This window comes from Cotesia typhae, unplaced genomic scaffold (assembly GCF_013202065.1).
Source record: "Cotesia typhae breed Kobodo isofemale line unplaced genomic scaffold, CoteBio_Ctyphae scaffold_121, whole genome shotgun sequence".
NCBI classification, from domain to species: domain Eukaryota; kingdom Metazoa; phylum Arthropoda; class Insecta; order Hymenoptera; family Braconidae; genus Cotesia; species Cotesia typhae.
The window spans coordinates 2,483,432-2,505,195 of NW_027423773.1; the positions used below are offsets into that span (position 1 = coordinate 2,483,432).

Here is a 21,764-nt window from a genome sequence, read left to right on the forward strand (position 1 = left end):
TGAGAATAATATATATAGATATAGATATCAATATCCGTATAGTTGTAACTGATATATACTCATCAATGTTCGTATTTTACGTGGATTTAACGTCATTATTTATCATATCTAATATAATAAAAATAAATAATTTAACTACTATGATCAGTACGTATAATAAACTAAATAAAATAATTATTTATTTTTAAAAAATCGATTTTATTTTAAATTACAACCTACAAATAGTTAATCTCTATCAAGAGTATTATTATAATTTTTGAGTTATTTTTGTTGACAGCTTTAGATTTAATTTAATAATTATTTATTTATTTATTTCAGATAAATGTATACGTCAAAAATTGAATCGAAATACGTAATCAAGAAAAAAGATAAAAAAGGATAAAATAATAATCTAAATCTAATAAAAAAGTAAAATTAACAATAAAATATGTCACAGCCGGATTATGAACAAACAACTCATGATCATGCATCATTATTAGTTTTATTAAAGTCAATTGGTACCCAATTAAAACCAAAATTATTATCAAGATTATACGAACGTATTAACAAAAGTTTAAGTAAATTAAACATTGTTGATTCAAGTGGCAGTACTCGTGAAATAATAATACGTTTTGTACGTGATTATCCTGTTGAAAATATTGATTGGGGTGATTTTCAAACTCATAGACGTTTATTAGGTTTAATAACATTTAGTAAATATGATGAACAAAATGAATTCAGTGAATTGTGCCGTTTACATGAAACACTTAAAGTTAAGTATAATGATACATTATATGATTCACGTGCCATATTTTTCGGACCAGTTGAGTCTGATAGTATTAATGAACCTCCAACGGGTTTTGTACCACCGCCTAATTTTAAAACAAGTGCTATTTACTATGCTGATGAATTGTGTCCAAGTTTAGAGAATCAAATTTTAGAATGTTTAAATGCACTTTTTTGGATCCTTGAATCTAAAAGACTTAAGAGATTAAGAGAAAAATCTGATCGCGCTCCATTACTGCGTGCTCCGTTTGAAAAAAAGGAACTCATTGGACTAGATTTAGAATCAAGAAATAATAGAAAAAAATGCTCAGGACGTATGACTAAACATATTGCTGATTTAAGTCTACAAGCTGGTAATTTTTATACATTTGTTTAATTAAAATAAAATTACCAGACATCGGACAATTTTAAAGATTTTTTTTTATTCAAAAAATAATTACAAAAAAATTGAAAGAAAAAATTTCACGTATTGAGAATTCAAAAAACTATACGTGCAATTTTTTTTAAATAATTTTTTTACTTCTAATTAAATTATTAAAAATGAAAATAAAAATTTTTGAATGTCTGCTAATTTTAGTTTTATATTTATTTATCATCGAGGAATCATTCTGGTTTCGGAGCTCGAAAAAAAAAAAAAAAAAAAAAACAAATATTCATTATTTTTTTACACAGAAACTATTATAGATATCACCAAAAAAAATTTTTTTTTTTTGGGAATCAACATATTTTTGTATGAAACGTGCAGAAATACAACTAAAAAATTTTCTCTAAACTAAAAATTTTTTTTAGACTTAGAAAAAAGAATAGAATTTTTATAATACGCCCTTATGGCATCCGAGGTGAGTTTCGAGAGCCATAAGGGCGTATAAATTTTTTTTTTAGCATTTCTGCACGTTTCCGACGAAACTACGTCGATTCTCGAAAAACCAGAATGATTTTTTGTATAAATAAATCAAAAATTAAATAATCAATTAAAACATTTTTTTTCCCATTATTAGGTCTTCGTATCGAAGCTTTAAACTATTACAGCACAGCAGCAGCAAGTCTTCAAACAGTGAACGATTGGCTGTGGTTAGGAGCAGCTTATGAAGGTCTATGTGCCACGTCTTCAATGATATTATACCCAAATCTCCGTAGATCATTGGCTCTCCACCGAAATTCATCGTTGCAAGAGACAAGCCCGGGTAAAAGACGTGAATCTCAATCACTAGCAAGCCCAGCAAACGAAGAAGCTCCCAAAACTCATATACCGCACTTGCTCCCACCCGACGAAATAGCCAAAAAATACCGTGAAGCTATCGTTCATTACAGTAAATACCAAAACGCCGCTATCGTAGAAACAGAAGCGAGTTTTAAAGCAACTCGCATATCTATTGAACAAAATAGTCCTCTGCAAGCAGCATGTTTCCTAAACAACGTAGTTTTTAATCACATAAATTTAAGCGAGCAGGAAAAAATCGAGCGATTTACTAAACTAGCTGAGTTGTATTCTTCATTTGGATTCAGCAGAAAAGCTTCATTCTGCATGCGCTTGGCCGCACTGAGATACGTATCATCCAACAATCCAAACCGAGACTGGAAACAATGTTACAATTTATTACTCCAATCTACCTCAGGCTTTAAATTGTCGCTGGATCCAGCAGAAATGACTGATGAAACTCGCAAAGGCTGGCCAAAAATTCAAATTCAAATTCTCAATGAATTAATAATAGCTGCCAATTGTATGGGCAACGCAGCATTAGCAACGCGACACATGACATTTATTTTGCAAGCATTATTCAATTATTTGCGACCCAACGAGCGTAAGGACATCGCGTTGCAATTGCAGGGCGTTGCTCAGCAATGTGAAGGCGCACCAGTGCCCCTGGTTCTTGATTCTGGGATCGCAATCCCGCCTGCTAATTTAATAAACATACCTACGACCAAATCATTCACGTTAAAAAATCTGCAAGCTCATCTTCAGCCGCAAAAAATCGAGCGGGTCAAAGAAGACCATGGACCATTTTTGTTCACTCCAATTAACTTTGGATCTCTTGAGCGGAAAAATGTATCCAAAAATTCCGTGGACTACTTGTGGGTGGACGGTGATATTTGTGAAGTATCTATTCAATTGATAAATCCTCTGCCGTTTGAACTGGTCGTATCAAACATGCGGCTTTTAACCAGCGGAATTGTCTTTGAATCGCTTCCAGAGAGCATCACACTGCCCGCAATGGCGGGACCAATTGGCGTATCCCTAGCTGGGACTCCCAGAGAACCCGGCACTTTGGTGATTCACGGGTTCAGCACTCACACACTTGGTGTAAAATCAAATTGCCGGTTAAGAAATATTCCGGGCATGCCATATCCATCTTACACCATCACGGTGATACCATCCTTACCAAAAATCGACCTAGCTACTAGCTTACCACAAACTGCTAGCTTCAGCACTGGGCAGAATATCGTCACCAGTGCCAGTGTGTCTCTCTACGGTGGTGAAAGCACTGAGTGCACAATAACGATAACCAATTGCGGCCAAGTACCCATTGAGACTGTTGAAACTTCTATTAAATCTTCGCTGAGTAAAATAAAAGAATCGAAAATTTTTCAGTGGAGCGATGACAATTTAAACTCACAATTGCCGTTGCAACCAGGCGCCAGCGCTAGTCTCACGCTGTATCTTTTTGCTGACATGGAATTTATTGCCAACAAAGATCACCAGCAAAAAAATAGTCCCAGGATTAGCAACGCTTCTTCACATGGATCCAAGTCTTGGCCATCCAGGAGTCATTTAACGCAGTCAAAAAAAAAACCTTCTTCTTTGCCTTCGTCTTCTAGCGGTGGTAAAAATTCAGCTAGCTCAGGGATTAATTCGCAATTAGCTAAATTAACTATCCAGCCTCCGTCGAATATTATTGTAGAGGGCCAGTTGATGATCAAGTATTCTGGTGGGGCTGGACTCACTGCTGGATACTGCAGAGTGTCATCGGTTTTTATTTCTATTGAAATGCTGCCGAGTGTCAATATCACCAGTTGGGATGTCTTGCCAGCTGAAACACCTAGTCAATTTTACTTAGTACTTGATGTAAATAATATGACTAATCAAGAAATGGAATTGTATTATACACAGAGCAAGTGTATTTATATGGGAGGAAGAGAATCGTGTAGAATTCCGGTTCCAGTTGATAGATGTCCGCTGGATAAATTGTCTTCGATTGATGGGGGAGATTTAGATGCTGAGTTACAGAAACTTTGCTCACAGCACACCGCTGCTTTGGTTGATATGAGGTGGCAGTTGTTGGGGACTGATTTGACTGGTAAAGCCAATTTAATTGGCATTTCTTTTACTCGCGACATGCTGGATCTTGTACGGATGAGTCCTTTGCAGTGGGGTAATTATTTTATTTTTAAAAAAATTTTTTTTGATGTTCTAAAGATGGTTTTTTTTTTTTTTTTTTTTTTTTTTTTTTTTTTTTTTTTATTTTTTTTGTTGTTATTAATGATACGGCTGTTAAACCGCAGGATGAAATCACTTGCACCATTGGCGACTGTGTTAGTATTGGAGTTGGAGTTTGCAATGCTCTTGAACGGCCGCTGAGTAATTTGTGCTTGACGATTGATTTTTATCAGGATTATCAAAATGGTACTTGTAATTATAAGCTTGATAATTTACTGGCAATCGCTGGAGCTAGCAAAGTTATGCTTCCTACGGTAAGTTAGTAAAAAAATATAGTTTTATTTACAAATTCATTGACAGTTTTAAAGGTATAAGCGATAAAAATTTAATTTTTGAAGTTGTATACATATATAATACTGAGAGAAAAATATATAAAATATATAAAAAAAAATGCCAAGTAGGTACTCAAATGAAAGGTTTTAATAGGTATAATATCAAGATGAGCTTATAACTTTAAAAAATGCCAATAATTAAGAAATTACATTGTTTCTTGTCTCCTAATGATATTTTTATAGATATAAGCTCATTTTAATGTTACACTTATCGAGACCTTTCATTTGAGTACCCACATGAATTTTTTATATATTTTATATATTTCACAAATATCAGAAATATCATATATATAAAATATATAAAAAAAATCATGTGGGTACTCAAATGAAAGGTCTCGATAAGTGTAACATTAAAATGAGCTTATATTTTTAAAAATGTCAATAATGAACATATAATATTGTATTTCGTCACCTAATGATATTTTTAAAGATATAAGCTCATCTCGATATTACACTCACCAAGACCTTTCATTTGAGTACCCACATGAATTTTTCATATATTTTATATATGTAACATATATGATATTTGTGATAAATATAAAATATATAAAAAATTGATTATATTATCGCTTATGAATATCTAAATAATTTAATTAACAAACTGTATTAAATCAACAGTTACAAGAATACGGACGTGCTTACCATGAATGCCGGGTAGTGTTTTTCATGCCAGGTCAATTTAAACTAGACATACGATGTAGTAGTAACCATGACAATTCATCGTCATCAAGTTCCAGTCACAAAAATCAAACGATAGCTGACAATGAATGGCGCTATATACCACCTATTGAAATAACCGCCGAAGACTACTGATATTTGTACAAAAAATCTCCTGTATGTATATGTAAAAAAATTTTAAATTTATTATTTTTAATTTACAATAAACAACATAGACTTAAAATCTTATTTATTTAAAAGATAAATTTATTGTCAAAATCAGTCATTTAAAATCTTACAAAATAATTAAATATTATTTAACAATAACAATTTTTTTTTTAGATTTTCCCGGACAAGATTTATTACTACCTAGTTTAAATAATTTTGTATTTTGTAAATTTCTTCTAAACTTTTTATAAAATTCCAGGACATTTGTGCTGACCCAGACTTGTTTTTCATTAAAATCTAAAACTCTTAAAGCTGCAAGACTTTGCGCCCTGGAGAGGGCAACATAAGATTGTCCAGCATCAAAAACATTGCTGAGATTCATTTCTACGCAATCTAAAGTCAATCCTTGGCTTTTGTGGATAGAAAAAGCCCAAGCAAGCTTCAAAGGAATTTGTTTCCGATGAATAAAATTCCCACTGGCCATTTTCAGCATCCACTTTTCCGCTTTGGCGTGATAAATTTCTCCAGAACAAAATTGAACAACTGGAATTTCATCGTCAAACCTTAAAACTACTCCACGAGCTCCATTGACCAATCCACTGTTAATATTAATATTTTTCAGCAACATAACTTGCGCGCCAATTTTAAGCGTAAGTTTCCCAGGAACTGGCAATTGTTGATCCAGCGTTTGGGTCATAGACTCATCAGAATCTTGAGCGGAATAATATTTAGCAGCACCTTCAAGTCTCTCCAACTGGGATTCATTTATTTCATCAGCTTCTTTGACATGCGAGCAGAGTCTTGTCGCTAAAATTCCGTCTTTTTCAATTTTCTGCTTAGCAGTAGCTCTGAGAGTTTCTTTAATGTCATCAGTAACTCTTCCAATTCTGACGCTATTGAGCAACTTGACAAAATTCGGGTCTTTCTGACGATGGACTATTTGAAGCTCAAAATTGCAAGTGATACAAGTGTCCCAAGCTTTGCTTTCAAAGCAAAATTTAATGTTTTCATTTTTTTTAACGGGTGGAAGCTGAAAAAAATCTCCGCACAAAATTAATTGAATCCCACCAAAAGGCCGGTCGTTCCTGCGAACATGCCTCGCGACAGCTTCAATCCTGTCGAATAATTCGCCGTTTACCATCGAAATTTCGTCGATAATCAAGTGCTTGGTCTTTCGCCAAACCGAAGCTGAAGACGGACGCGACGCAAGTTGGTAGCAACGCTCCAAAGTGCCCGTTCCAAGCCCAATTCCGGCGAACTGATGGAGTGTTATGCCTCCAATGTGACAAGCGGCTACTCCAGTGCTCGCTGTGACGGTTGTCACGTCTGGCGGCAGCTCCGCGATGATTCTTTTCAGAAGATACGACTTTCCCGTACCAGCTGAGCCGGTGAAAAAAATATTGCTGCCGCGCTGAACAGCTGTCAACACTTCTGATTGCTCTTCTGTCAATTCGGCGAACGTCGGGTTGCTGTATAATTTTTTAGCTGCGGGTACTTTTGAACTATTTTCAGAATTTATTAATTTACGCTTACGTATGTTACTCGGCGAAGGTGTTGTCAAGGTTTTACGTGAATTTGCGACAACCAGAGCCTTTTCCTTAGCCGCTTTCAACTCACCAGCTGTAGCCGGGCTTATGTCCTGAGCGCCACCTAAATTTACATTAGCGGCTATATGTTGCTTCAAAGAACTCACCTTCGTCTCGGGTTGGCCTGTCATTTTCACGAAAATCGTCTTTAGAAATGACGTCAGCTGAGCTGCTGGAGCATTTGAGATAAAAAGTGTACACCGCTCCTCGTTGAATTTAATTGTGGCTTTACCTTCATGCATAAAACGATTAAGAACATTTATTCCACGGATCAGTAATTTAAAAGTCGTGTTTGATTTTTCGGCTTGGACTTGCACCAGCATCTGACGGAGGTTATTTCGAATCAGTCGGAGCTGGGCTGATCTATAGTTCACTTTTCGTATTGTTGTTCCCGAGGAATTTGTCCACTCTAAAACTACTGTGCTATTTACATAACAACCTTCTGGCTCCATTTTTTTTAATTAATTGTTTATTTATTTATTTATTTATTTATTATTATGTTAATAAGTTAATTTTTTTTTTATTTTTCATTTAGTTTTGAATAAAAATTAAATACATGAGGAGAGTGACACAATGACACTTTTATACACTAAGTGAGGTTAAGATTAAGGGTTTGTTTATGTACCGTTATTCTTAATGCAAGTTTAGGCAGCAGTTTTCGCGCCAATTCTTGTGGATTCTTTAAATAAAAAATAAATGTTACACTGCGCCATCTGCTGGTGATTAAAGGTATTTACATCATACTGAAATCAACTGACGTCTGTCATTTTTGTGACGCTGAAGTTGACAGACTTGTAAAATTTTTTTAGAATGTTGTGACAGTTTAATTATTATGAAAAAAAAATTTAATTAAAAAATTCCACATGTGAAAATTAAAAATTATAAACGAAATTAATGCAGCGCATATTTAATAACTTTAAAAATTTTATCACAAATAAATTATGGCAAAAAAAATTGATAGTAGAAATTTAAAAACAATTAAAAATGTAATTTTTTTTAAACAAATTTGTTTGTTGAAAAAAATTAAAGAAGTGTGAAGTGATAGATAAATTTAATATCATTATAATAAATTTAAAATAAAAAATTTGATAATAATGAAATTAGCTGATATCTGAAATTATTTTTTTTTTTTTAATTTCATTATCAAGAAAAAATATTTTAAAAAAAATAACATTGTAATTAACAGTTATTAGACATTTTTTTATAATTATATAGAAATTAAATAATTATGACAAAAAAATTTAATAAAAAAATTTTACATGTGAAAATTAAAAATTATTAATGAAACTGAAGTTGACAGGCATAAAAAATATTCTTAAAATTTTATTGCAATTAAATTATTATTAAAAAAATTTAATTAAATAATTTCAAGTGCAATAATTAATAAAAATTACAAGTGCAAATTTTTATAAAATATAAAATGCCTTTTTCAATTTACCAATTGTCAGTAACAGAAGACACGTGTTTATGTGCGTCTTAAAATATTCGGAATCCGGAATCGGAAATCTGTAACAGGTGACATATATTCGGCTTTACTAAGAAAAACATAAAGAAAAGAAAAAAGTGACGCCGAAAAAATATATACAACATCTCCAATACAAAGTGTTGATAAATTTTTTATTTTTTATAAATATTAAAAATTAACAAACAAACAAACTTATCAATTAAGATTGCCGGCTTACTGAATTGAAATAAATTTAATGACATCAATCAGATTTTATTGAAATTTATAATACAATAAATAAATTTTAAACAAAAATGACTGATCAATTGCCGTACCGTGTTGAGTATGCTAAAAGTGGACGAGCTAGTTGTAAAAGTTGTAAAGGAAATATCGCTAAAGATGTTTTGAGGCTTGCTAAAATAACTCAGGTATTTTTTTTTATTATTATATATTATATTACGTATACTTTAGGTTAAAATTTACGTGTAGTAATTTAATTATCTGCTGATACTTAATTTTTATCCTAGAGTCCTTTTCATGATGGTGTTATTACAAGCTGGTTTCATCCTGATTGTTTTTTTGGTAAAACAAAACCTAAAACTATTGGAGACATTGCTAATTTTGATAATATCAAATGGGAGGATCAAGAAGTTATCCGTAAAAGAGTTGGTAAGTCATGTCACTAAAAATCATTAGCAACTTAATCATTTTTTTTATTTTTAACACAAGTAAATTTTTATTTATTTATTTATTTATTTAACGCTAAGCGGCAATATACATACAATTATAGAATAAACCGTATTAAATTTATTTAAATAAATTTAATCAAGAAAAATTACGTTGCATGATTTAAAAAAGCTTTATAATTTAATTGATATTTTTTCAAAATTTCTTAAAGTACAATTTTTTTTTCCTTCAACAACTAGCTGCTAGTACCAATATTAAATATACAAAATTAATTAATAATTTTATTAAATATGACACTGAAGTTGTCAGACATTAAAAATTATTTTAAAATTTTATAATAATGCAAATATTAAAAAAAAAAAAAAAATTAATTAAAAAGTTTCACATTTGAAAATTAATAAAAATTACAAGTGACAATTTTTTGAAGTATTATTTTTTATTATAATTGATTTGTTATAAAAATTTTTAAAATTGACAGCTTGGAAAAATGAAATTTTTTTGCCGTAAATAATTTATACCTTGGAATTAAATTTTACTATTTTTTTTTTTTTTTTATTATTATTATTATTATTTCTTTATTGATCGGCTATGAATTCGAAACTTCTTGTGGCCGTCCATACAAAAATAATACATAGTATAGCATTTTATGAAAACAATCAGAAAGAAAAATTGAAAGTTTCAATATGTTATTGAAGTCCAAATTATGTTTGAACAATTAAATCAACGTAAATCACTCAACCTCATTGCAAATTGCATTTATCAAAAACTTAAGTAATAATGTAATATAATGAAATTTTAATTTAAAAAATATGTAAGATTTTCATGAAATATCAAAAATTGTGAGTATTAACAGATTTTAATAAAGAAATAATAAAATTAAATAGAGGTGTCAATAGTAGGGGCCCTGTCAATAATAGAAGCTTTTGCTTTATTTGTTAAAAAAATAATCAAGTAACTGCTAACTTTAATGTCATTAAATTTACTCTAAGATTTAATAATTAAATTTTTTTTACTCAAAAGAAGGAGGAGCTGAAGAACCATTAGCATCAAGTAGTGCCAAAGGAAAAGGCCGCAAGCGCGTGAACAATGACGCGCTGAAGGACTTCAAGATCGAGTATGCTAAGTCAAACCGTTCAGTCTGCGTAGCATGTGAAACCCCAATCATAAAAGACACCATCCGTGCCTCTAAAATGGACTACGAGAGCGAAAAGGCCGCTAAATTCGGAGGAATTGATCGGTGGCATCACCTTGAATGTTTCGCAAAAATCCGGAACGAACTCGAATTTTTTGCTGCAGGTACGAATCTTCCAGGCTTTAAAACTCTTAAAAAAGAAGACCAGGGACTGGTCAAAAAAACGTTACCAACCGTAAAGGAAACTGAAGCTCCGCCTGTAAAGAAAGTAAAATCTGAGCCAGTTGATACTGCAGAAGATGAGGCAATGAAGAAGCAGAATAAAAAATTATTCGACACGATTGATCAATTGAAGGTGGTCAAAAAAGGAGATATGGTTGCCGTATTGCAACATAACAAGCAGTTTGTCCCAGATGGAGAGTCTAGACTCCGCGATTCTCTCGGAGACTTGCTTGTTTTTGGATCCCTGCCACCATGCGAAAAATGCTCAGGACAGTTTAGGTTCAAGTCAGGACTCGGCTATCGTTGTATGGGAAATATCACCGAGTGGACCAAGTGCGAGAACATCGCTGTAGACCCCAAGCGCACCAAAGTGACCATCCCCGGCGCTTTGAAAGAAAAATACGATTATTTTGGGTCGTACAAATCAAAACCCGAGCGACGTATTGTCAGAGTAACCGCGCCGTCGGGTTGCAATGTAACTGGAGTCAAAAAAGAAGACCAAGTTGACGGTCCGAAGGTGAATCGTGGCCCGATGCCGCTTCGAGGAATGCAATTTGTAATTGCTGGAAAAACAAAGAAGAGCAAAGATTCTCTGACTAAAGAAATAATGAGCTTAGGTGGAACTGTGACGTCTAAAGTCAGCGACACAACAGCTGCTGTTATTTCTACCGAGGCTGCTGTTGAAAAAGGTGGTAAGGCTATTGAAGACGCTGAAAAACTTGACATCCAGGTTGTGTCTGAGGATTTTGTTGACGAAGCCAAAGATTACAAGGGCACGCCAATTCCTCTGATCACAAAAAAAAATATCGCCAGTTGGGGCGGTGATCCCAATGCTCGTGTGGTTGCTTCTCTTGCCAAGTCAACCTCTGCTGCGCGCGGTAAGAGCATTTACGAAAAGTCCAGCAGTGGGAAGGTTAAATTGAGGATCAAAGGCGGCGGTGCTGTTGATCCTCAGACCGAGCTTGAAGATGTTGCGCATGTTTATCAGCGTGGTAATGAAAAATTCACGACTTTGTTGGGGCTAACTGACATTCAGTCCAAGAAAAATAGTTATTATAAAATCCAAATTTTGAAGCATGATCAGAAAAATAAATTCTGGTTGTTTAGAAGTTGGGGAAGAATTGGAACTACTATTGGCGGGCACAAGCTTGAATCTATGTCTTTGGAAGAGTGTGTTTTTATGTTTGAAGATTTGTATTTTAAAGAAACGGGTAATCATTGGAAAAATCGGGATAATTTTGTTAAACATCCGCATATGAAGTATCCAATTGACACTGAGGACAGCGATGATTCTCAAGTTGGTTCTTTGGAGTCAGAAATAGAGAGCAAGCTTAAGAAACCGGTTCAAGAATTAATACGCCTTATTTTTGATATTAGTATCATGAAACAAGTGATGAAGGAGTATGAATTAGACACGGAAAAAATGCCACTGGGTAAGTTGTCAAAAAAACAATTAGAAAAAGCTTATCAGGTTCTTACAGAGCTCCAGGAATTAATTTCAAAGGGAAATCCTGAGCGTATGCTGCTGATAGACGCGTCTAACCGATTTTACACGCTGGTTCCTCATTCGTTTGGCGTTCAGGATCCTCCGATTCTCGACACTGAGGAAGCTATCAAAGGCAAGTGCGAAATGTTGGAATCTCTGTTCGAGATGGAGATCGCTTACAACTTGCTCAGTGTTAAGACCGACGAAAACCAGAGCCCCATTGACGCGCACTACCAGCAACTCAACACCGACATTGACGTCCTGGAGAAAGACAGCGAGGAGTTCAAACTCGTGGAGACTTACACCAAGAACACCCACGCGGCGACTCACACTTCTTATGAGTTGCAAATTGAAGACGTCTTTGTTATCAAGCGCAAAGGCGAGGATAAGAGGTATAAACCGTTTGCGAAGCTGCCTAATAAAAAACTACTCTGGCACGGATCTCGTACCACCAATTTTGCTGGAATTCTCTCTCAGGGATTACGCATTGCCCCTCCAGAAGCTCCGGTTACTGGGTACATGTTTGGTAAGGGTATTTACTTCGCTGATATGGTTTCTAAGTCCGCGAATTATTGTTGCACCAGCAGTCAAAGTCCTACTGGTCTGTTGATGCTCTGCGAGGTCGCGCTTGGTAATATGTACGAGAGGTACCAAGCTGATTACATTGAAAAACTTCCCAAGGGAAAACACTCCACCTTCGGGAAAGGAAGGACTGGGCCTGATCCTAATCAAGCTTGTAAAATTGCTGATCGAGTTGAGGTTCCCTGTGGGCCTCCGGTTGATCAAGAAATTCCAGGGAATGCCTCCCTGCTTTATAATGAGTATATTGTTTATGATGTTGCTCAAGTTAAGGCTCAGTATCTTGTTCGGATGAATTTCAAGTACAAATATTAATTTTAGTTTTATTTACAGAGTTAAGCTTTCTTTTTTCTTTTTTTTTTTTTTTTTTTTGAGCATCAAGTTTTTAATATTTTTGGAAATCAACTAATTAATTTGGGGGATAAATTTATTTTTTTAGGACTCAATAATCAAAATAGTGTTAGCATAAAAAAATATATACATTTTTTAGATTATATACTTGATAATAATGCGTGGTTATTATAAAATTAAAAAATGTTACGATTGTATGTAATTAATTTCATTTTTCCTTTAAGTTAAATAAAGGGTTTAAAAATTATAAAAATAATTTTTTCGAGTTTATAAAAATAGATTTCAAATTTTTTTTGCTAAAAAAATTTTGTTCAAATTTTTCTTGCAATATTTTATTTGCTAGAAAAATTCTGAAATTGAGACTTAGAATTTTTTTAACAAATAAAGTTTTGCAAAAAAAAATTTATTTTCAGAAATGATAGAAATAATTTTTATAACGTTCGTCATTACTACTACTTGTATTGTTGATTTATCTACCTCTTAATTTTTAAACATTGTTCACAAATTATTTTAGTAATAAATAGTATCTTAATACTAAAACTTTGTCATTAATTTACCTTGAGAAATTTTTGGAGTGATTGCAGAGTGATTGATTTTTAATTGGTTTTATTTTACCGAAAAATTTTTACTTGAAAAGAAAATTTCTTTTTTAAATCGATTTGTAATTAATTGTACAATTATACATTTCTTAAATGAAAAATTAAACTTGACAAATTTTTTTAAAATTTGTTAATTGACTATTTTGTAATTCATTTTTTTTTTTAATACTTAGTTAATTTTTCATTTAACAAAAAAGATTTGTTTTTTATCTTAAAATTATTTAAAGTAAAATTTTTGAATAGTATTTATTAACAAAGATTAATCCATTTGAATATTTATTGGATATCAAAATTAAATATACAGGCTACAAAATATTGTTTATTTATTAAACAAGTTTGATAGTAATTTGAATAGCCTGTTTGTAAAAGATGAAACGTCTACTTCAACTTCTTCTTGGGGCGGATGTTGTTGGTGTGTCCGCACTTCTTCTTACGACAGTTAGTCGCTCTGGGATGAAGACGAGCGTAACATTTACGGCAGATCATCTTGTCACAGTTGTATTTTTGTGCCAGGATCTTGAGTGTTGGCTCAATAACTCCACCACGAAGACGAAGGACCAGATGCAAAGTTGATTCTAAAAAAAAAAAAAAAAAAATCATTAATTCATCAAGAAATTTTTTTATAAAAAAATTATCGAGATTAAAAAATCAGCTGTTGAAAAAAATTATTTTTTTTTGCAATAAAAAATTACCAATACTAAAAATTCAGCTGTTAAAAAAAAAACCTATATTTTTTGCAGTAAAAATATTTCAATATTAAAAAAATAAGCTGTTAGAAAAAAAATTATTTTTTTTTCTCAAAAAAAAATAATTCAATATTAAAAAAAATTTTTTTCTCAAAAAAAAAAAATATTTCAATTTTAAAAATCGGCTGTTGAAAAAAATATTTTTTTTTTGCAAAAAAAAATGTTTAATCTTGAAATATATTAAATTATTAATAAATATCAACCTTTCTGGATATTGTAGTCAGACAGAGTACGTCCATCTTCCAATTGTTTTCCAGCGAAAATCAAACGCTGCTGATCTGGAGGAATTCCTTCCTTGTCTTGAATTTTAGCTTTGACATTTTCAATAGTGTCAGAAGCTTCTACCTCCAAGGTAATGGTTTTACCCGTCAATGTCTTCACAAAAATCTGCATTGTAAGTTTTCTGAAAAAGTAAAATTAAATAATTATTTCTCATGTAAACCTAACCTTAAAATAATCTAATTTCAAATTTCGAAAAATAAAATTATCCGGATAATAAAAATTGAATTTAAATAATAAAAAAAAAAAAACTAAAATTTTACATTTATTGAATTTTTATGAAGTTATACTGTTTAAAAAGTTAAATAAATAGTTTTTATTAAAAGAAATGTTTAAAAAACATGTGCGAGTGCCAACACGCACATGCTAATGTTTTTAATCCTGATTTAAAATTGAAAACTTGAGTACAAAGTAAGTAAAAAATAACAAAGTCAATTATTTAAAGGAAATTTGTAATTAAAATATTTAAATCTAATAATAATTGAATAAAAATGTAAAATCCTTACGGTGGTGACGTATATCTCCAAAACTTTATCCGAAAAAGAGACTTTGCCTACAATTACAGTATTTCTTGCACAAACGAATTATACAGAGCCGCCATCTTTGGTTGAAAATTTGACAGTCATTATTATTTAACAACAGTTGGAAATAATGTTGAATGGATTATATTTTTTAAAACAAATACTTATACATCGCAAAAAATTTATTTTTCTAGCTAATAATTTAATTTCTAAAAATCCTTATAGTAATAAATAAATTAATTTATTTTTTAGTAGTCATACGTTCAAACCAACTACCATAACCTCATTTATTCATCACACAGTTCTACTATAAGACTATGTACTGGAAAATTAAAAAAATAACTCAATTAATGATGTCATCAATATAAAAATAATTCTCCACATTTATCGGTAACAATTTAACTTATTCAATTTAATTTTTTAAGCATCAATTATTTAAGACTAACGCCAGAAGCAGGATCTACATATTTAGCCGTGATTAACAATGTAGCTAGCCCTTTGGTTGGTCGTTCGATTTAATTACTGTGGCGTAGGATCTTCTCTGTTGGGGTATCATTTTTGCGCTTCTACTCTTCTGTCTACGGTAAGAAGATTTTACGATACTAATATTTTAATGACGATTAATTGCTGAGTTTTATTCAATATTTCTCGTTTGTTAAATAATCTATTTCTTCATTAAGAGTAACTGAAATTATAATACTCCTTTGATAAGTTTTAATTAATTAATTTCATAACAAAATTGCAAAAGCTTACAATTACTAGACAAATCTTTTGGGAAGATATTATTGGAGAAGCTTTAGGGAAGAAATAATTAAAAAGAAAAAAAAAAACACTAGGTATAATAAAAATTAATTTATTTAAATATCAACATTACATTAACAATGTTACTTAAAAATCTGTTTGTTATTAAAAGTACGCTCAATAATTGGTGCATTTACCCTACTTAGTTTTTTTTTTTAAAAAAAGTTTTATAAATTTGAAAAAAAAAAAAAATTGAATGAAAATTTACAAGTTGTCTTATCACAACATTTTTTTTTTTTTTTTCAAAATCAATTTTTTTTCTCAGTTTATAAGAAAATAGTATAGAAATCTTTTTATTTTTCTTTCTGATTGTTTTCATAAAATGCTATACTATGTATTATCTTTGTATGGATGGCCGCAAGAAGTTTCAACTTCATGGTCGATGAATAAAGAAATAATAATAATAATAATAATAATAATAATAATAAAATAATTATTAATCGAGATATGTAGGAAGATCTATCATCATAGACCATTCATCTTCTTTTATCCCAGAATATTCATCTTCTTCATCATCAAATTTACATTCGTCTTGACAATAATCTATTCCTGAATAGTATCCACCGCATTGATGACACAGGTAAGTATTTTCTGGTTGTACTAATGAAAAATTACAGCACTTACAATTGTACATTCCGTATACGTTTTGGTGTCCACAAAACTCGCATAGCGGATGTGTTGTAATATTCGGCAAGAGATCAAATTCCATACCCAAAACTCGTTGCATATATTCTTCATTTTCACTACTAGGATAATCTTGATAATATATATCAGCAAACAATTCCCACAACTGCTTGATCACTTTGAAAGGTAGCGGAATTTTTTCGTAGAATTTTCTTTGAGCTTCTTTTTTATGCATCCAATAATAAATTTTACCAGGATGCAATAAATTTTTAATTAAACAATTGAACAAAGCATCAGCACTCAGCGATGTTAATTTTAAAGGATTCTTTAGAAGTGGCTTATCATTCAGATGATTTTTAAAAGTGTCTTTGTTGTCAAAAATTATCGTATATGTTGTCATATATATATATATATATATATCTTTAATTAACACAAATTTCGAAGTTTTTTCTCGACATTAAATTTAAAACAACTTTGGTCCCTGTCATTTATTAGAGTCAGTACATATCTGGTGCGTAGTTGCAGACCCCCTGACAGTGTGGCCAGATCGTGCGATTTTTTTACCCCCTCTTTGGCGTCGCGCGCGCCTCGGACACAAGCAAGCGATGCGTGTCTGTGAGTCGGAAAACCGAGCGGAGCCGAAGGAATCCGAGAAAGTCGAACGAATCGAGGGGAATAAACCTCCTGCCACACGAAACAGAGGAATAACTCACAAAACAGTAGCTCTCTGTTCGTGTGAAATTCTAAGAATCCGATTTCAGCCGAAACATGCAGCGGGAAAAATAATGTTTTAATTTTTATTAAAATAAACAAATAATGCTTTTTTGTTAAAAACATGTAGGTTTAATTTTTTTTTTTTAATATAAAAAATAAATTTTTTTTTATCAATAAAAATTAAAATACAAAATTTTTTTTTCTTAAAAAAATTAATATCAATTTTTTACGCTATTATTAATAATAATAATTTATTATTAAATAATAATAATAATAATAATAATTATGGTAACTGGAAATTTCCAAACGCAGTTTTTATATTAATTCTTACTTTTATTCGATACGACGTCTGCTGGCTACGCGGCGTAAGTGAAAGCTTACGTCGGCGAAACTTTTGAGATCGAGTCCTCGTCCAATCAATTTTTTTTTCTCAAAAATTTTTTTTTGTTGCTATACTAATAATAATAATAATAATAATAATAATAACTGTTATTATTTTTATAAATAATCATAACAATGGTTATTTATAATAATTATTATTAATAATTTTGGTTACTGGGAATTCCCAAACGCAGTTTTTATCTTAGTTTTTACTTTCCACCGGAAAGACGTACGATGGTTGTGCGGCGTAAGTGTAAGCTTACGTTGGCGAAACTTTTGAGATCGAGTCCTCGCTCAAACAATTTTTTTTTCTTAAAAATTTTTTTTTACTCGATCTCAAAAGTTTCGCCGACGTAAGCTTACACTTACGCCGCGCAGCCATCGTAGGACCTGCCGTGGAAACGTAAGAACTGAGATAAAAACTGCGTTTGAGAATTCCCAGTAACCAAAATTATTAATAATAATTATTATAAATAACCATTGTTATTATTATTTATAAAAATAATAACAGTTATTATTATTATTATTATTATTATTATTATTATTATTATTATTATTATTATTAGTATAGCAACAAAAAAAAATTTTTTGAGAAAAAAAAATTGATTGGGCGAGGACTCGATCTCAAAAATTTCGCCGAGGTAAGCTTTCACTTACGCCGCGTAGCCAGCAGACGTCGTATCGAATAAAAGTAAGAATTAATATAAAAACTGCGTTTGGGAATTTCCAGTTACCATAATTATTATTATTATTATTGTTATTTAATAATAAATTATTATTATTAATAACAGCGTAAAAAATTGATATTAATTTTTTTAAGAAAAAAAAATTTTGTATTTTAATTTTTATTGATAAAAAAAAATTTATTTTTTATATTAAAAAAAAAAAAATTAAACCTACATGTTTTTAACAAAAAAGCATTATTTATTTATTTGAATAAAAATTAAAACATTATTTCTCCCGCTGTATGTTTCGGCTGAAATCGGATTCTTAGAATTTCACACGAACAGAGAGCTACTGTTGTGTGAGTTATTCCTCTGTTTCGTGTGGCAGGAGGTTTATTCCCCTCGATTCGTTCGACTTTCTCGGATTTCTTCGGCTCCGCTCGGTTTTCCGACTCACAGACACGCATCGCTTGCTTGTGTTCGAGGCGCGCGCGACGCCAAAGAGGGGGTAAAAAAATCGCACGATCTGGCCACACTGCCCCCTGAGAGTATTCTTCCCCCCCTTCTTTTGTTCCGACAGTTTTTTAACTGTGTGATCGATTAAATACGCCTAGCGGCTGAAGGATTAACTAAGAAAGTTACCTGTCAGATTTTGCAGATGAGTGAGATAGAGTGGGTATGTAAAAACCAGTAGGACTTTGTTTGAAAATTTACCTTAGTATTAAAAAAAAAAAGATTGAATAATTTATTTTCAGTTTTTTAAATTAAAAAATAAAAAATTACTAAATTGTTGGATAAATTTTTATCTGATGTTGACAAGCAATTTAACAAATTTAGGTTAGTTATTGATAATCATTGATAGATGTTGATGTTAGGTTAGTGCAAAAAAATCGATTGATGATTTTTTTATATGATACGGAAATTAAAATAAATCTGACAATTTTATTGATTTTTAATGACATTAAAGTTAGCTGTCACTTACAATTTTTTAATTTTCTTTAACAAAAAAATTGCATTTTTAATTTATTAAAATTTCTACATGTTCATTTTTTTAATAATTTTTTTTGCTATAATTTATTTGTAAAAAAAAATTAAAACGATTGTGAAGTGACAGCTAAATTTAATGTCATTAAAATTAGCCAAAGTTCTGAATTTTTTGATTTTTTTAAATAATTTAATTAAAACAAAAATAAATTTTTAAAAAATTGCACTTGCAGTTTTTTAAGTTTTACTACACGTGCAAATTTTTTTTTATTTTTTTGTGATAATTTCTTCAATAAAAAAAAATTCTTAAAATTTTTTGATGTCGGTTAACTTTGTTTTTATGTCCGCGGTCACTTGACCATTTTTAAATTTTTTTTTGCAGAAAAATTAACTCGAAAAAATAATTAAAAAAAAAAAAAAATTGCATTTTTAATTTTTTTTAGATTTCTACATGTCAATTTTTTTGCAATAATTTAGTTGTCACCAAAATTCTTAAAATTATTAATCATCTGCTAAATCAATTTTCATTGATTTTTATTAATAATTATAATTATAAATTTTTTTTTTAATTTTCACTTGAAAAAAAATTTTTTTTTTTTCAGTGGTTGATAAAGTCACAATAAATTAGCAATGATCTGTTTGATTGTTGGCTAAAATTTCCAACTACCTTATGACTTAAACTTAAACCTCACAAAAAATGATTCATTTCAAGTGCAGACAAGAATATTATCCATTTAGTAAAATAAAAAGATTTATTATTCCGGATGAATTAGTACCATGGCCTGTAAAATTTTCAGAGTACAATCCTCCTTATTACAATGCTCCCAACAAAAGTAATTTAGCGGATAAAGACATTGAAGATCAGTCTTTTAAACCTGTCTGGAATGCAATGGATGGTACGTAAAATAATTAACAATTATTTAGCCGTCATTTATCTTGGGAACTATCGATATTTTTAAAGATATAAGCTCACCTAGACATTATACTCATCGAGACCTTTTATTTAAGTACCCACATCGATTTTTCATATATTTTATATATTTATGTATTTCACAAATACCATATATATAAAATATATAAAAAATGCCATGTGGATACTCAAATGAAAGGTCTTGATGAGTGTAACATTGGAATGAGCTTATATCTTTAAAAATGTCAATAATTAAGAATTGACATTGATATCTTGTCAACTATTGACATTTTTAAAGTTCTAAGCCCACTCCGACATTATACTCATCAAGACCTTTCATTTGAGTACCCACATCAATTTTTCATATATTTTATATATTTATATATATTATATATATGTATATATGAAAAATATATCAAAAAATGCATGTGGGTACTCAAATGAAAGCTCTTCAGGAGTGTAACATCGGGATGAGCTTATATCTTTAAAAACGTCAATATTTAAGAAAGTACAGTGCAATTTAACCAAAGTCATTATTTAATAAAATAAATAAATTTTACAGAATATTCTTATTTTAAATATAAAAATAAATAAAATAATAATCACGCTTTTATTACAGGACATATTAACAGGAAAAGTTTTATGAAACCATATACAATTGAAAATGGCTATCCACTGAACCCAATCGGCCGTACAGGCATCAAAGGTAGAGGCTTATTATGGCACTGGGGACCTAATCATGCTGCGGATCCAATAATTACCCGTTGGAAGCGAGACAGCTTAGGAAGTATCATAAAACATGAACTAAGTAAAAAGTCTATTTTGCAATTCGTCGGGATCGAGAGAAGAGATTCAGGACAATGGGCCATACCTGGAGGCATGGTAGATGCGAATGAACTTGTCTCGGCTACCTTGAAAAGAGAATTCATGGAAGAAGCTGTGAATGCATTAGAAAAGACTCCGGAAGAAATTAAAACATTCCAAAGTTCAATTGATAAATTGTTCAGCGGTGGGTTTAAAATTTACGAAGGATATGTTGATGATCCACGAAACACCGATAACTCTTGGTTAGAAACTAGTGCTTCTAATTTTCATGATGAAGACAGTAGTATTGTTGGTAATATTCCGTTTGAAGCAGGTGATGATGCTGCTAATGTCAGGTGGATTGATATGGACAAAGATTTAGATTTATATGCTAGTCACTCACAATTTATCGAGTTAGTTTCTCAGAAGCATAATGCGCATTGGTGATTAATTAGTTTATGTAGATGTTATTTTATTTTGTCTTTTTTAAACATTAATAAAAAATTATTTAATTAATAATAATAATGGTAGATTATTTTCAGGAGTATTTTTAAAAATTTTTTTTTTTTTTTTTTTTTGTATTTAAAAATAAAAAATCGATAAAGCTCAGGGAATTTTTAGAGACAACAGTATTAAAATTAAGTAACGAATATAAAAAAAATTTATTTAATTTTTTTTTGTGACTTTTTAGACACTGAAAAATAATTTGAATTTTTAATTAGCAAAATATCTGTCTCTACATTTGTTTGAAAGTTATTTTTTTCGACATTTTTAGATAATAATAATCAAAGTAGAAATATTGTATTTCGTCGATTAAGCTAATTTTTTTAATCAAACTTTGGTTTAAAAAAAAAAAATTATTGTTATTTTTGAAAAATTTAATAAAAATGC

General features: G+C 30.7%; 5 protein-coding genes across 8 annotated transcripts; 3 read left to right on the forward strand and 2 right to left on the reverse strand.

The window, feature by feature from the left end:
- Nucleotides 1-14: 14 nt before the first annotated feature.
- Nucleotides 15-5,439, forward strand: Brun (trafficking protein particle complex subunit brun). The gene is made up of 5 exons (XM_074253011.1): nucleotides 15-147; nucleotides 319-1,118; nucleotides 1,764-4,139; nucleotides 4,235-4,455; nucleotides 5,152-5,439. Exons 2-5 carry the CDS (start codon nucleotides 428-430, stop codon nucleotides 5,344-5,346), a joined length of 3,483 nt encoding a protein of 1,160 aa, XP_074109112.1. The 5' UTR covers nucleotides 15-147; nucleotides 319-427; the 3' UTR covers nucleotides 5,347-5,439.
- On the reverse strand, nucleotides 5,437-7,558 carry Pif1 (Pif1 DNA helicase). Its single transcript, XM_074253002.1, has one exon. It carries the CDS (start codon nucleotides 7,394-7,396, stop codon nucleotides 5,504-5,506), a length of 1,893 nt encoding a protein of 630 aa, XP_074109103.1. The 5' UTR covers nucleotides 7,397-7,558; the 3' UTR covers nucleotides 5,437-5,503.
- Nucleotides 7,559-8,311: 753 nt separating this feature from the next.
- On the forward strand, nucleotides 8,312-13,121 carry Parp1 (Poly-(ADP-ribose) polymerase). The gene is made up of 3 exons (XM_074252864.1): nucleotides 8,312-8,816; nucleotides 8,916-9,057; nucleotides 10,096-13,121. The coding sequence occupies exons 1-3, from the start codon at nucleotides 8,703-8,705 to the stop codon at nucleotides 12,807-12,809; spliced, it is 2,970 nt and encodes a 989-aa protein (XP_074108965.1). The 5' UTR covers nucleotides 8,312-8,702; the 3' UTR covers nucleotides 12,810-13,121.
- A 586-nt stretch (nucleotides 13,122-13,707) lies between these two features.
- On the reverse strand, nucleotides 13,708-15,082 carry Rpl40 (ribosomal protein L40). Its single transcript, XM_074252876.1, has 3 exons — nucleotides 14,976-15,082; nucleotides 14,394-14,593; nucleotides 13,708-14,019 (listed from the first exon to the last, which is right to left on the reverse strand). The coding sequence occupies exons 2-3, from the start codon at nucleotides 14,581-14,583 to the stop codon at nucleotides 13,823-13,825; spliced, it is 387 nt and encodes a 128-aa protein (XP_074108977.1). The 5' UTR covers nucleotides 14,584-14,593; nucleotides 14,976-15,082; the 3' UTR covers nucleotides 13,708-13,822.
- A 272-nt stretch (nucleotides 15,083-15,354) lies between these two features.
- On the forward strand, nucleotides 15,355-21,398 carry LOC141533803 (ADP-ribose pyrophosphatase, mitochondrial). 4 transcript variants are annotated; one of them, XM_074252872.1, is made up of 3 exons: nucleotides 15,355-15,573; nucleotides 19,762-20,055; nucleotides 20,689-21,398. In XM_074252872.1, exons 2-3 carry the CDS (start codon nucleotides 19,857-19,859, stop codon nucleotides 21,318-21,320), a joined length of 831 nt encoding a protein of 276 aa, XP_074108973.1. In that variant the 5' UTR covers nucleotides 15,355-15,573; nucleotides 19,762-19,856; the 3' UTR covers nucleotides 21,321-21,398. The 4 variants fall into 4 exon arrangements, with proteins under 4 accessions (XP_074108973.1, XP_074108974.1, XP_074108975.1 ...); XM_074252873.1 differs by lacking the exon at nucleotides 15,355-15,573 and adding an exon at nucleotides 18,706-18,851; XM_074252874.1 differs by lacking the exon at nucleotides 15,355-15,573 and adding an exon at nucleotides 18,859-19,050.
- Nucleotides 21,399-21,764: the final 366 nt, after the last annotated feature.

Excerpts from the sequence above, each read along its gene's own strand:
- Brun (XM_074253011.1), top strand. The coding sequence starts at position 428 with ATGTCACAGCCGGATTATGAACAAACAACTCATGATCATGCATCATTA. Across the intron at positions 1,119-1,763 it reads TGATTTAAGTCTACAAGCTG|GTCTTCGTATCGAAGCTTTA; the intron begins GTAATTTTTATA and ends TCCCATTATTAG. Across the intron at positions 4,140-4,234 it reads GAGTCCTTTGCAGTGGGGTA|TTGTTATTAATGATACGGCT; the intron begins ATTATTTTATTT and ends TTATTTTTTTTG.
- Pif1 (XM_074253002.1), bottom strand. The coding sequence starts at position 7,396 with ATGGAGCCAGAAGGTTGTTATGTAAATAGCACAGTAGTTTTAGAGTGG.
- Parp1 (XM_074252864.1), top strand. The coding sequence starts at position 8,703 with ATGACTGATCAATTGCCGTACCGTGTTGAGTATGCTAAAAGTGGACGA. Across the intron at positions 8,817-8,915 it reads GGCTTGCTAAAATAACTCAG|AGTCCTTTTCATGATGGTGT; the intron begins GTATTTTTTTTT and ends TTTTTATCCTAG. Across the intron at positions 9,058-10,095 it reads AGTTATCCGTAAAAGAGTTG|AAGGAGGAGCTGAAGAACCA; the intron begins GTAAGTCATGTC and ends TTTACTCAAAAG.
- Rpl40 (XM_074252876.1), bottom strand. The coding sequence starts at position 14,583 with ATGCAGATTTTTGTGAAGACATTGACGGGTAAAACCATTACCTTGGAG. Across the intron at positions 14,020-14,393 it reads TGACTACAATATCCAGAAAG|AATCAACTTTGCATCTGGTC; the intron begins GTTGATATTTAT and ends TTTTTTTTTTAG.
- LOC141533803 (XM_074252872.1), top strand. The coding sequence starts at position 19,857 with ATGATTCATTTCAAGTGCAGACAAGAATATTATCCATTTAGTAAAATA. Across the intron at positions 20,056-20,688 it reads TGTCTGGAATGCAATGGATG|GACATATTAACAGGAAAAGT; the intron begins GTACGTAAAATA and ends CTTTTATTACAG.